This window comes from Anser cygnoides, chromosome 5 (assembly GCF_040182565.1).
Source record: "Anser cygnoides isolate HZ-2024a breed goose chromosome 5, Taihu_goose_T2T_genome, whole genome shotgun sequence".
Lineage (NCBI taxonomy): Eukaryota > Metazoa > Chordata > Aves > Anseriformes > Anatidae > Anser > Anser cygnoides.
Window position 1 is genome coordinate 66,620,516 of NC_089877.1, and position 14,595 is coordinate 66,635,110.

The window sequence follows — 14,595 nt, forward strand, 5'->3', positions numbered from 1 at the left end:
GGGTGAGCCCGTGCCCCCGCCGCTCGCCCCGTGCAGCTCCGCGGCCCGGCTGTGTGCTTTCTGTGCTTTGGCCACCTCTGGGCAGCCTCAGCGGGTGCCCGGTGGCTGCTGATGCTCCCGGCTCAGCTCACACTTGAGCCAGGGAGATGTGGTTGTCCCTGCGGGTGCCGCAGACCCCAGGTGAGCCCCTCGGATGGGCATCTGGGCTGGTGTCCACAGCTGCACAGGGCATCGGCAGCTGCCACTGGGAGCGGTCCCTGCCACAGAGCCCTGGGAGCTGCGGGGATGGGGCAGGGCCGCGGTGCTTGGGCAGCCCCAGCACCTGCCCTCCACACAGCCAGCCCCACCGGCAATACTTACACTGGCTGTTCTTTAAAAGGTGTGGTTGATTCACTGCGTTTTTTGCTAAAGATACAATTATATCTGGAAGCCATACGGAATTCTTGATGAGAAAGAAGAAAAATAAAACCCTTCATCTTGTTTGAAAAGCAAGCCATGACGGAAAGTCTCGGTGTCATGCTGGACCAGAGCGTGCCGAAGGCGCTGGCGCAGCCACAGGCAGCCGCAGCCCCCGCAGTCCCCAGCTGCAGCCCCCGCAGTCCCCAGTCCCCCCAGTCCCCAGCCCCCCCCGAGGGCTGCCCTGACACAGGACTGGCAGCACGCCCAGGGCTGGTGCTGCAGGAGCACGGGGCACCCAAACACGGCCGCACACCCGGGGCCCCGTCCGGAGGAGAGAGACGCGGGTGCAAAAGCGGGGTTTCGGTGGTGCCCAGGGGCAGGAGGGGCTCCCCTCCCCGCTCCCAGCCCTGGGGTGGGCGAGGCCCAGGCGGCTCTTCCCGAGGGGACCAGGGGCAGAGGCGCGGGCAGTGTCCCGCCCACGCCGCGGGCACCGGCAGCACCGCGGCACCAGCCCCGCACCGCGCTCGGGGCCGCGGGCACGGGGCAGCAGCACCCGCACACAGGAGGTGTCACGGCCCCGGGCGCTGCCCTCCGAATCAACCCACATGCCAGCTCCGTCGTAGTAAAACATTTATTCATTAAGGTGATATAAGCTACCATGTTTACAGTTTGTGAACTCACCACTGGCAACGTTTAACATGACCGGTACTGCAGCTGTTGCCACCAAATTTTTCATCATTAGTTTTATAAAAACCTCAGACACCAGAAAAAAATGTATTTAGACTTAATGTGGCAGATGGGAGATGGGGAATCTGTGAACTGGGGAAGAAAGTTTATCCGACACAGCCAACCTCCACGGCCTCTTGGCTTCAGCCGCGGCTTCAAGTAAGAGTTTTGACGGGCGTGAGCACGGTTCGACACATCAATCTTCACTGCGATGGAATCGTATTGTTTTCTGCCGAGTAAAAACATCGGTGGCAACGTTTTCAGGGAGCGGAGGAGGGCAGGCGTCCTTCGGGTCAGCTTCTGTGCAAAGAGACAGAACAGAGACAGTGAGGGGACGAAGCGCAGGATCGGGCCTTTCGCCCGGCCTCGGCTGCAGCAGGAGTGCTGGCTGGCCCCTTGCTGCAAAAGGGAAATGAACAAACAAAAAACGCCCACACAAAGCAAAGACCAGGTAAAGATCATTGTTCCAGAATCAGAGGGTTTTCCATTTTCTAGATTGGCTTTTGCCTTCTCTGAGGTGAAGCCCTTTTCTACGATAGGGATTTCAACTCTTGGTATAGTTTCAGAAGTTTGCACAGAAGTGAAAACACCAAAAGAAAGCAGTGGATGGGCACGTGTCCAGCACTGGCCCTTGCAAGGTTTACATGCAAGTGAAAAAGTCGCTATGTGGAAAACGTGCAGGTTTGTAAGTGCCCGTCAGTGAGCAACCGCACCGTGTGCGCCGGGGGGAGCAGGGAGAGCAGGCGGCACAGGGGGCCCCTGCTCCTCGGGGAGGCCACTGCCACGCGTGGCAGGGCTCCGGCCTCGCTGCCTGCCAGCCCCACAGCCTCACTTACCTTCGGGAACGCCAGCACCCACCTACCAGCCAGGCGCCCTGCTTTCAGTTCGCCCTTGCAGTCACAGCTCTCCCAGCTGCGTGAAGCCAAGCGCCGGGGCTTGGGGGGCTCCCTGCCCACCGACCCCGCAGGAACGTTGTGCTGCCCACCACCACCCCACCCAAGGGAGCACGGGGGTGGAGAGGGCAGGTGCCATAACCCTTAATCTTCCTTCTCACTGTCCTCTGCAAACAAAATTTCCTGTGCAGAAGAGACGGCGTGGCTTGCACACAAAATTCCTGGTGATGCTGGGAGACCAAAGTTGCTCCGAGGTGGCCCTGTGGCTCCTCCCGGCCGCAGCAATGCTGCGCCTTGCGGGCTCACCCAGTGTCTCACAGGGCTCCAGCACCAGCAGAAGTCACCCTTAAAGGGCAGCTTCAACGTGACAGAGGAAATGGGCCCCATGGTGCAGCCCCAGACAGCTAGGCAGCTGTGCTGAGCCAGCCCAGAAAGCGCCTTCAGGGCAAAGCCAGGAGTTTAATGAACGAGTGCCCGTGAGGCTCCGCGTCAGGCCAGGACATGCCGTGACTATTCCCGCACTAAAAGCCGCCCCCGGTAGCTCCCACGGGCTCGGGCAGCCCCACCGGCACGTGTGCGCTGCATGTGCAGGAGGGCAGCAGCTCCCAGTGCACTTGCGGTGCTGGGGACACGCTCCTGACCTGCGCTGCTCTAGCTACAGACTCGGGGAAAAAAGCAGGGAAATGCGTCCCCTCCTCTGCTCTCCTGTCTCCAGCATGTGGCCACCCTCCTGCAGGGCTCTGTGAGCTGGGGCGAGGGGTAGCCCCTCCTGAGGTGCCCCCCAGCACCGACCAGGCTTCCCCTGGGGGACGCACATTGTGGCATCAAGGCAGGCACATGGACTTCCAATTTCCCAATTGATAACAATTGTTATCAGTTATTACTAATTTCTATCAATTGGGAAGTTGATATTGGGAGATTGAATAACAACTTCAAATGGCCTGAGGGGGACACGGCTTGTTCCAGCACAACAAAAGCAGCAGAGCTCATTCTGCTTACTTCCACAGAGACAAAGTTTCAAACTCATGGTCTCTCTGCAGCCAGCAATTTGCCATGTTTGCTTTTTTCTTTTTTAGTTTCTTTCCTTGCAAGCTAAGCTTCCTTCTTGCTAAAGCAGCAGCCTTCACGCCTGGCTCTTGTGAATAAATCAATTGTATTAAAAGCTTACTATCAGCAAGATCAGTAGGATTTGCCTTCTCTTGGTCTTGTATTACTGATGCCAGGTTGTACATGCTTTAACCCATTCAATTTCGGCCCCACTAACCTGCACACTTTTGCTTCACGGACACCTGCGCTGCTGTGAAAGCAAGGCCCCAGCCACACTCAAAGAGCGACTCAGAATATGGCACATTTGTTCTTCACACTTCACAGCGTTGACTTCATCCGACATCAAAGCACACGTCCTAACGCTGCCACCTCCCCGCAGCCCCGGTGGGACAGTCAGTGCTGCTGCCTCTCTCCGCCCCGCTGCCCCGAGGGACACGCCAGCCCTGGGGCGGGCGCAGCGGTGAGCACCGCCGACTTGCAGGGGGCGCGGGCTCAGAGGGGTGCTGCAGCAAGGCTACTTACTGGGGGCACCGGGAGCACCGGCCCAACAGGGGGCCTGGGCACCCCACAGTGGGAGAGGTAACACAGCCACTGCCATGGGGACGGTGCTTTCCTTGCAGAACACTGTTAGGCTCTAGCTGTTAACATTAGCTGTATACAGGGAAAGTTTTTTGTTGTTTTTGTGTGTTTTTTTTTAAAATAAAACATTAGCTGTATACAGGAAAAGTTGTTTTTTTTTTTTAAATGATGGTACGCACCCAATGCACCACACCTGTGACAAAGGCGCACACTTGCACATCTGCACAGAGGAGAGGAGATGCTGCCACAGCCCACAGCTGCAGAGGCAATCCGCGTTTTGGTGTCACAGTCAGTGCTGAACTAGAAGGCGTGCAGAAAGACATTTGCAAAAGCAAAGTACTGGAGACGTTTTCAGTAAGCAGGACCCTATTGATTTTGCTGTGTTGTGTTTTGTTTTGTTTTGTTTTTTTTAAACCAGAACTTTGACCTACCTTAAAATTACTTACTAAGTTACCATGGGAAAGGCATTGTGTTGTTCTGTTACTGTTGTTATTGCTGCTTTAAGAGAGCAAGAGAACATCACTTGTTACAAGGAGCACCTTAAAAGAACAGGACAATAAATTGCCTGGAGATATTGCGAGGTTGACAAATGTTGCCACTCTGCAAGCAGGACCTCTGAGATTCCAGTTTCTCCCAATTAAAAAGAAGAGAAGCAATAGTAAGCGATAACAACCGTGACCATTACTTTTGCTTGTTGGATCAATCACCGGGGACTAAAACCCACTGCCTCTCCCTGCACAGTGCCTGCTGTGGCTCTGGGTGCTGGTTTTACAGGCGACGCAGGAAGAGCTACGCTGTGCTTTTTGAAGGACACGTGAGCAGTGGGCACAGGGACAGCAGGCTGCCGCGGGACCCAGGGACAGCCGGCCCTGCAGGACTGCCACCCACCAGAGCTCGGCATCGATCGGCTGGCTCCTGCTGCTTCGCGGGCGCGCAGCTGGCTCGCATTACTCAGCACCGCAACGTGCGCGCACGAGGCAGCGACCAGCAGACCTCTGGGAAAATGCGACCAGCTCTGCTCGGCAGCGAGCACAGCGCCAGCCTCCAGCAGCTCTGCTGGGCGCAGCACCAGCTGCGAGAGACCCGCCGGGACAGGCGCTGGCGCCGCGCCACACGCCAGGCACGGCCACGGGGACGCTGGCAGAGCGGGAGCGTGCGGGAACGGGCCCTGCCACCGCCTCCCGCCGCCCCGCCAGGATCTGCCCAGCCACCACGGGACCTGTCCCTGCAGCCACGTGGCGGCCGCCAGCGCCAGCACCACAGGGCAGAGCCCGCGGTGGGGACGGCTCGACCCCGCAGCCCTCCGCGGGCATCGCCCGCCGGGCCACACACGCCTCCGCACCCCCGGCCGCCTGCCGGACCTCGGCCAGGCACCCAGCAGGCGGCCGCATCCCCCCCATTCACCTCGTTATCTATCGCGGGGCTGCACGGGTACCTGGGGGGGGGCTTCAAGCAAACCGGGACACGTTGCCAGAAATAAAGCCACATTTGCACCCAGAGCTGAGCAGTACCATATATTCACTGTCAAGAACATGTCCAAAACATAAGCAGAAAGCGGCACAGAAAGAAAAGCTAACACAACAAACTTCTTACCCAACAAAACCCTGCTTCTCCATCCAAACATTATCGGTACCAGACCTCCTTAACAGCACAACCATGCTCTGGAAAAGGGATTACGAGTGTATTTAGAAAGACGTAAGAGGAAGCATGTGCCAGAAATTTTAGTAGGAGTAAAACCTATTTTCAAGAAGCATCATTAAAAGGCAGCAGACCTGCAGGCCAGGTGATACCCGGGGCAGCACGGTCCCGCCTGCTGGTTTCGGTGCCGCACACCCCTTGCACAGCCCCGGGCCGGCGGAGCTCAGCCGGGAGCAGGGCCCAGCACACCAGGCCCGTGTGAGCCTCAGCACGCCACCAGCGCCCCGAGCTCCCAGGGCCTGCCAGCGTGCTGGCACCAAGCACCCGCGGCGGGGTACTCCTGGCTTGGATTCATTAAATGCACACTTTTGTTTCCGAAGAACTAGAAAATTTTCCAGAACGTCACTGAACAAACATACATAAATGTTATTCTTTTGATCAAGCAGTATCTCAGCACTTTTTCTGCCTCTAACTGTTGGCAGCCTCTGGTTGTGCAGAACAGAAAGGACAGAATTTCCTCCTTCGCATGGCTTTTGGTGGAATCAAGCCCAAATAAAATGAAATGTCCTGCTGTACATTTACTACAGTGGTAGTGGCACAGTGCATACCCAATGGATACTCATCTCTGACGAAGACAGAAAGCTGCATGAGAAGAAACCTCAGCTTTCCAGGTCTAACTGTTCCTGCAATATTAGCACAGAATTAAATCAAACACGGTGACATATGGTCCTTCTAAGCTGCTTATACAAATGCACTGTGGACGGAATACTCAGCTTCAGTGTTTAGAAAATCGATTCCTTAGAGTAAAAAATTAAAAATATGAAAATAAAACCCCCTAAGCCCCCAGAAGCTATTAATGTTTTAGCACCTTCACAAAACATTAGACACACGTCCAATTTTAGACAACATATAAAGCATTTTCATTTGATGTTTTTAAAACGCACAATTAAAACAAGTACCTCAGCAGAAAACCTTTAGAGCTGTCTCCTTACCCAAGCATAAAGTGAAGGTACTACCTGCAGAGATCCAGCTCCTCAATGGAGCACTTAAGTACTCATTTTTCCCATACTTGACAATGCCTTCATTTTCAAACTACCATCACTTTGACAAATATATCACTGTCTCTGGTGGTGCGCTATTTTACTGGCTAATTTATGTGCATACATCCCCTCTAGAAGAACGTGATCTTCCAGAGAAATTTGGAGGGATGTTTTTAGCTTTTCCAGCAGGAAACGGGTATTCTAATTTTGAGGCTTCGTTTCCTTTCTGGTCTCCGCACTTCCAAAGAAGAGAAAGGGCTTTCTAAAAAAGAAACAGCCTCTTCTTTTCGTGTGCTTTACACCACCCCCACCCAGGATCCACGCCTCCCGGACAGACAGCCCAAGCAGGGAGCGGCACACCGCAGCCAAGACCCACAGAAGGTTTTGCACGCCCCAGGGCAGAGCCGTGGCACCTCGGCAGCAGAATCCCAGAGGACTGTGAGGAGGAGCCCCCTTCCACGACAGCCCTGGGGCTGACCCGCTGCACGGATGCGCTGGCTTAGAGCCAGGACATCTTCAAGCATCTGCTTGGGTTGTATTTCCTTCGAGCACAAGCACAGGGGGTATAAAATTTAACTATTGTATCGCTTTAATGGTCACAAAGCCTATATTAAAACCAGTATTTAGCATCTGAGAATGCACTGAAATTGCTCAGTTCAACTGTCTTTGATTTAAACACAATGACCTTACAAGTTTAATTAATAGTAATTGTTAAATTTTCTTTAGAATGAGCAGAGCAGCAGCAGCACATTTGTCATCCTCACAACGTGGGTGTTTCAACTGTTACCACTTACTGCCATATGCTTGTCTTTGCATGGTGGCCTGATGCAAACTGTAGCGCTTAGAGGAAACGGGCCCCCAAAGGCCCAGACCAGACCGGGTCGCCACCACCACCCCTGCCCTCGGCGCTCGCCGAGCGGCTCCAGAGCCCGCTGCTGCCCTCCCGCAGCGGCACGCGGCCCCGGCGCCCACACCTGCTGCTCCGCTCGGGCTCGCTGCCCGCCATCCCGAGCTGCCTGCGCCCTCCTTGGAGCTCGACAAAGTCAATTCCCATGCAGCAAACCAAGCTTCGCACGAGCTGGGAGCAACTGGTCAGGTATTGGCCCTGGGTGCTGCTGCTGAAAGGCGGCAGTTTTCCCAGCTTTGGCACTGACACCCCGGCTCTGGACAGAGGGGGACCCTTGCCCCAGTGCTCCCCTGTCCCACTCCTCCTCCTCCTCCTCCTCCTCCTCCTCCTTGTCCGCGCCCCGGGCAGGGCTGCGGGCGGGCAGATACCGTGAGGCCGGCTGGGTGTACCGAGTGAGTATTTTATTTTACACAAGATAACAACACAATGTTGTTGTTTCTGTACAGCATCTGCCTAAAAACAAAGGCAACACCATTGTCACGGAAAAGAAATATACAGTCTGACCATTTTAAAAAATATTTTACTGATTGATCCAGAAGTGGTTATTTGTTAGCTTGGAGGAAATTTCATTTCCTTTATAAAAGGCTTTTTCTGTGAAAACTCTCTCTTGTGTTTTCTGCTACTGCAGAACCAGGAAGCCAGTCCTAGAGTAGGGAAGGCACTGGTGCTGTATCATGCTTTTTTCACCCCTTAATTTTTTTCTTTTTTTTTTTTTAATCTCTCAATGTTGCCTTCAGTTTTGATAATAAATAAAACAAAATGGAAACTAAATAAAACCCTGTGTGCACTGGGTGGCTTATAGAGAACCCCGCGTGAACAAGCCATTAATCAGCGAGACAACAGTGGACTTCCAAATCCCATTCCCTAGGAGATGGAGTTTCACACGACATTTGGTGTTTTGTTTTTCACCGAAATAAAAAATTTAACTTAAAAAAAAAAATAAAACAAAAGGCAGGTCACACAGTGCTTTCCAATATCCACTCAGAACTCGAGAAAGTTGCTTTTCCACTCTCCCCGTCAGAGCGGTCTGCCTGGGTCAGCATCCCGTTCATAGAGAGGCTGCGCCTGGAGCACAGTCCGCCCGCGCCCGGGGCGTCCAGGTGGCAGCGGCACTGCAGCAGCTCCCCGCCCAGCGACAGCCTGCGCTTGGCTCTGGACGTGGCGGCCGGCAAAGTGAGAAACTTACTTGGCTTTGATTGTGCTCTTTTGTACGTGGGGGCCCCTTTGTCAGAGTCGGGGGGACGGCTAGCTAGCTGCAGAGCAGTGGAGTTATTTCTGTTAGTGTTTTGGGACTCGATATTCGTGACAGCTTCACTCTGCGGCTCGCTGCCTGGCTTTGGCCCCGGCTTCCGCTTCTGCTTCTGGGGCGCAGAAGCGCTGGAAGTCCACGCGTGAGGCAAAGCGGAGGTAGTGGTGGCGGCGTCCTGGCCGGAGCCGGTCTCCGGCGAGGGGGCGGCGCCGTCGCTGGCAGCCTTGCAGCACTGGACGCCCTCCTCGTGCCCGACAGCCTGCTTGGACACGGACTGGGACAGCACCCCGCCGCAGCCCTGCATCTGAGCCCCGTTCGTCTGCGAGTACACGTTGCTGACCTTGGTGGCCTTCTGCTGCCCGTTGTTGTTGCACACCTTGTAGCGGATCATGAGGATGATGATGAACACGAGCACCGAGGCCACGATGATCCCACCAATGATGATAATCATGGTCCCACCCAGGAACTGGGACTGCATGAAATGGCAGCGCACGTAATCCTGCTCGGTGGTGAACTGCGTGCACCCCACGACGCGGGTGGCAGTCAGCGAGGTGATCCCGTCATCGTAGATGGCCAAGACGCACAGGTCGTACACAGTCCCAGCAGCCAGGTTGTTGACCAGGAAGGTTTTGCTCGTGGGAGGTATCATTCTGGGGAATGAGGAGATTGGCGTCAACAGACATGGAAGACCCAGAGCCACCTCCCAGCCCACCTGCCGGAGCCCCCAGCCATGCTGACCCCACCGGGGCCTCGGTCCTCCCGTCCTGCCCTTCCAGTCGTCCCCACGCTGCCTTGGCTCTGGTGCGGCAGCAGGCAGCACCACGCTCCCCCTGCACGGCTTCTGCTCAGCAGAGCCCCTCTTGAGAAAGACCATTGCGAAAACATAGATGAAATTAAGAAAAACACAGTTTTGAAAGGTATGACTGTTACAGCTGAGACTCAGAACAAATCCACCCAGGGTGCACAGCACATCCCCGCACTGCTCCTGCACGGGCACTGCCACAGCAGCCAGGGCGCGCTCACAGGAATGCATTTACGGGCAGTGTTTTCCCTGTGTTTTCATAAAACTGAGAGTGTTAACATCCACTTAGCTCATCTAACTTTACAATCCTTTTGCTAATCAGATTACTTTAGAGGATTAGAGTCCATTTGGATTACCAAAAATAACAGCACTCAGAGCAATTGCCCTGTCTGCGAGCTGAACACCACATTACTCCTGCAGCAGGCTCGCGCCGCCAGCCGCTGGAGGAGCGGAGAGCACCCAGCTCGGAGGGGCCCTGGGCACGGGCTGGGCCGGGCCGGGCTGGCTCTGCCTTACCTGTAAACAAGGGAGTCATCGTAAGTACCGTTGTACTGGATCTGGAACATGCGTATTCCAGGTATGTTTCTTTGAAAATTGAATTTCAGCAAAGCAGTAGATGATGTTGCTTCAGCGACGACCACCTTCTTGTCTTGACTGACTTTAGTATCCCCATTGCTGCTGCTCGCATTAGAGCCTGACTTGGTGGACGTAGAGATATCCGAGGAGCCAGGGTCAGGCTCGTGGATGTGGTTAGTACTGTTCAGCAAGTGAGGGAGTTTAATTATGTGCAGGTCCACCGTCTGTGTGGCTTCCCCAGCTGGGTTGGAAGCAATGCAGGTGAAAGAGCCCGTGTCCTTCACCGTCGTTATGAGGATGTCGAGCGTCCCGTTGTCGTACACCACAGACCTCGTTGCATTAGAAATAAGTTTGCCCTCGGGTGAAATCCAATGAATTGCTGGTTCTGGATCCCCCCGGGCCTTGCACCTCAGTGCTGCCCTTTGGCCCTCCAGCACCCTCAGCTCGTGGGTGTGCCTGGTAATGAGGGGAGGCTCGCACAGGAACTCCTCCTCGGGGATTGACCAGAAGTACCGGCCAGACAAGAGCTGGGGAGAAGCACATGTCTCCAGGTCGTCTTCCCTGGAAAGACGCCTCAGCCACAAAAGCTCACAGTTGCAATGCAACGGGTTTCCACCAAAGCTTAACGCAAAAGTAGAGGGGCTGATAATTCCTGAGGTTGCCAGTACCTGAGCTCGCTGGAAGAGAGGATCAGGCGGTAGCTTCTGCAGTTTGTTAGACGTGACATCTAACCTGGTCATCTTGTGGAGGTGGGAGAAGGTCCCTTTAGGAATATGATCAATCATATTGTGGTCTAGACTGAGAGTGTGCAAACTAACCATCTTCTCCACGGCATCCCAGGGGATGGTTTCCAGATTGTTGTAAGACAAATCCAATTCCTCAAGAGCTAAAACATCATCAAAAGCTGTGGAAGAAATCAGTGTCAGCTGGTTGTTGTTAAGTATCAAGTGATGAAGATTGGAGAGTCCACTGAACATGTCATTGGTGATCTTAGTCAATCGGTTGCTGTTCAAATGCAAAGCCCGCAAATTGCGCAAGTCAGCAAATGCGTGAGGTGTGATAAAACTTATTGTATTCCTGGACAACGTCAGGTCCACAAGGCTGGTCATATTGGCAAAGTCTTTCCTTTTAATGTTTGTAACAAAGTTGTCTGCCAGCCTTAATTCCACGGTCCTCCTGTCAATGTTTGGTGGAACAAATAAGAGCCCTTTCTTGGCACAAAGGGTCGCAAGGTTCGGAGACAAAATCTGACAGACACAGCGCTTTGGGCAGATCTGAGCTCTCACTGCTACGCCAATGAACAGCAGAAACAAAAGCAGTTTTTCCATTGTAGATTAGGTTCACGAGCCTGTAAGGAAGAAAAAATGGTTGTTAATGCCCGCAAGATTAGCAAGTAAGATCATAAAAAAAAGAAAGACAAGCCATCTATGGTTACATCATGAAACTGAGGTTCATATAACAGTCTTTCTTTCCCATCTTACTACCAGATGTCTTTATAATTGTCCATATCCTGACATAAGAGCTTCTACAGTACCTTCCAGAAGAACAACTGAGATTTTTATACATCTGGATACAGACATATACATACAGACATGTACACATTTATATGCAAATGACAAAGCGGTTTGGAAGCAGTTGGTGGCACCACACGTTGCAGCAGTGGTGCCTTTTGAGCCCCTCCTGCTAGAGCTCATCCGCAGACTTGCGAAGCAGACACCGAACTTCCAAAGATGCTCTTGACCTCATGATCTAGAGCCACTTTGTGATAATGCCATTTGCATATTGGAAAGAAGGGATGTTTCATGTGTGCTTTACATGCTAACCTAAAATTCTCAGTGGCCTCTAAATCATTCAATAGGTTTATAACAATTTCTACTGAACATTTAAACTCTTAATGCTATTTTCAGAATAAACCCAGAAGGAAATAACTTTATGTCATTCAAAAAAATAAACAAACAAAAATGTGAATAAAGCAAGCAAACAAACAAAAAAAAAAGGAAGAGAAAAAAAAGGAAAAAAACCAACAGCGATCTTACTAAAAGTGGAACATGGGCTAATTTTAGAGTATCGCTGTTTTCCCTGATGCTACAGCAGTGCCGCACTCTTATCCCAGAAACCCTGACAGTTCAATTAGCCTTATCTTTTACATTGGTAGATCCAGGATCCTCACAGAGTATGAAAACAAGGAAGATAACAACCATGCCCACACCAATTAAATGAAATCGTCTATCAGTCACTCTGCTAAAAACTCCACAAGTGCAATGCTACCAGTTTCTGAACGCCCCTTTGTCACAGCACATTCACCGCAGTACCCATTGGTGGATGAAGACGGTGGTATATTCCCAGGTATGCCTCCATGCCGAAAGTGAGAAGCATGGGCAGAAACACAGTCCTGCTGAGCAATACATATGAGTTTCAGGAGAAAAACGGCTCAGTTTTAAGCAACTGTCTTCAGCAGGACTCCACAATGGAAATGAAGCAGTCAGCTTCCTTTGGGATTGCTAAAACAATTCATACACCGATCAGATTATTCAGACACATCATCATCCTAGAAGTGTACTAACAAAAATAATGTAAAAAAAGTTTCACAGCTAACCATATGCAGGGGTCTTGAATTTTCACAGATATTTAAAGGTATTTAATATTACAACAATAATTACATCTCCTGTTGTCTATTCTATCTATAATCAATCCACGCTGCCATGCAAACCTAAGGCACAGGAAGGGTAAGTGAAAATACCAGTCCCTAAAACCTGCCTTTCAGCACTATTTTTTTTCTCTTTTGCTAATATTTCTCTTGACTACTGACTATAACCAGTAAGCCCTCATTAAGGAAAATAACATAAAATTAAAAAAGAAGTCTTTAACTGTCAGATTTAAGTTCAAAAATGAATATGCCACTGAAGGTAGAGCCTATTGTTATTGCAGTGTTGGGAACCATCCCAACCCCCCCGGTGAAATCTCCAAACATATGGCCTCCTGATGAGTGAAGCTATTCGTGCTCAGCATGCTGCCGGCTTCAGGCAGACGGTGCTCGCTCCCAGCGCTCCCCGCCGCCCTGCCGGCACCCTGGGCTTCCCTCCCGTGGGACCCGGCGGAGGGTGCCTCCGAGCAGGGGAGCCCAGCTCCTGGCACCTGCCAGCACGTCCGCTGTGCTGCCACGCACCAGCAACGTTTGCTGAAGAGAACTGCTATTTATCTGACAACTGGAAAAGGATATAAAAACAAATTTACTTTTTACAGCCAGCTGAGAGTGCAATTTGCTCGCTATACAATCCAACGTGGCACCAATTTATACGGGACTCCTCCAGCGGAAACTGGCCATTCTTGGGCTATAAATGCACCTATTAAATTTGTTTCCCCTTTCCGTTAACCTCACGGGAGGCAGCCTGCTCTTGTCAGAAACTGTAAAACTTTAGAACGAAACCTTTTGCACTCTGTTGGGGATAATTTTTTGCATTAATTGTAGCAGAAAGCAAACCTCCTGGGCAGCATTTAAATATATTTTGTGGGTTAAATTTTGTACCTCTTGTGTCAGCATTGTACATCGGGGTTGTTCTGCAGGTGCAAACAGAACTAAAGGACAGTTCTGACAACGACCATGGGCTAAGGAAGCTCTGCACAAATAACCCACCTTGTGCAACACCCCGAGCCCGCTGGGGACCACCCCCCGGAGCCACCTCCCTGAGCAACCGCTGCAGTCGCCCACCCGTTCCAGGCAGGATTTTCTCTTTTAGCCTGGATCTGGCGCACACAGATTCAAGATGAACTTTGCAGCTTAGCAGCATCCATGGCCTGACTGCTGAGGTCCCCAAACAATCCTGGCTTGGGAACACCGTACTCATTTAGATTTGCTAATACAATACAGCTCATTTAGATTTGTAGCTGTGATTAAAGTAATGCGCTCAGCATTTCTCAGATTCAGCCAAGTTCATTTTCAGAGCTACGCAGGATTAAAACAAAGTCAGCAAGGTGCATTTAAGTAAAGCAGAGGGTAAAGCTTCAGATGACAAGTTTGGAAAGACTGTTACAAACAAAACGGCGACATAAGCAAACGCAAACTTAAAGCCTACCCACAGTGACCCTCTTCCCTATGCTGCGCAACCCCTCGCAGAGCTGCTGCCGCTGGCCAGCCCCGCAGGTACCCTCTTTGCCCTCCGTAACTCCTGGGTCACTCGCCTCCTGTGCCAGACAGGACCTAACCCTTCTCCGCCATCCTGCAACTGCTTTCACGGACAACTTATCTGAGAGCAAGCGCAGCTTCAAGCAGCCTCCCAGTTCCCAGCCTTCTTCTGACTAACTGAGCCAGTGAAACACACTGTGCCAGCAGCCCTCCATCACTCTGGGTGCACGTGGCAATGTAAATGAAGTGCTGCCTCAGTTTGACAGGGGTGGAAGCAAGCACAGATCCCTCCTACAGCTGGCTTCTCACCTGAGACCCGCACTGTGTCCAGGAGGCACCACCACGCCAGCGCTGCCCACGGCCAAGCCCCGGGGCTGCCGCTGCTGCCCCCCCTGCTGATGGAGCCATGAGGCCGGCGCTCTCCTGCCCCTTCAGGGGGGTTATTGCCAAACACACCAACACCAACCACGTCTTCACCAGGTGCCCTATGCCGTCCCGTCCTGCCAGGGCACTGACACACAGCCTGTCCCTGGGCTGGACCTCAGCTAAGCCTCACAAACTCTGCGCACTGCTCAGCTTCTGGCGATCTACGATGAGGGTCTGTGCCAAGTGCTGA

General features: G+C 52.5%; 1 protein-coding gene across 3 annotated transcripts in view; it reads right to left on the reverse strand.

The window, feature by feature from the left end:
- Positions 1-1,016: 1,016 nt before the first annotated feature.
- The window catches only part of LRFN5 (leucine rich repeat and fibronectin type III domain containing 5), a 57,436-nt gene continuing 43,857 nt past the window's right edge, over positions 1,017-14,595 (reverse strand). For 2 of the 3 annotated variants that reach the window (XM_066998958.1, XM_066998957.1), the window contains exons 2-3: positions 9,797-11,204; positions 5,145-9,128 (exon numbers count right to left, since the gene is read on the reverse strand). In XM_066998958.1, coding sequence (XP_066855059.1) covers positions 8,186-9,128; positions 9,797-11,184 — 2,331 coding nt within the window. In that variant the 5' untranslated portion in view covers positions 11,185-11,204 and the 3' untranslated portion in view covers positions 5,145-8,185. Of the gene's footprint in view, positions 1,426-5,144; positions 9,129-9,796; positions 11,205-14,595 lie in introns of those variants that run through there. The other variant, XM_066998959.1, reaches the window with a different exon arrangement.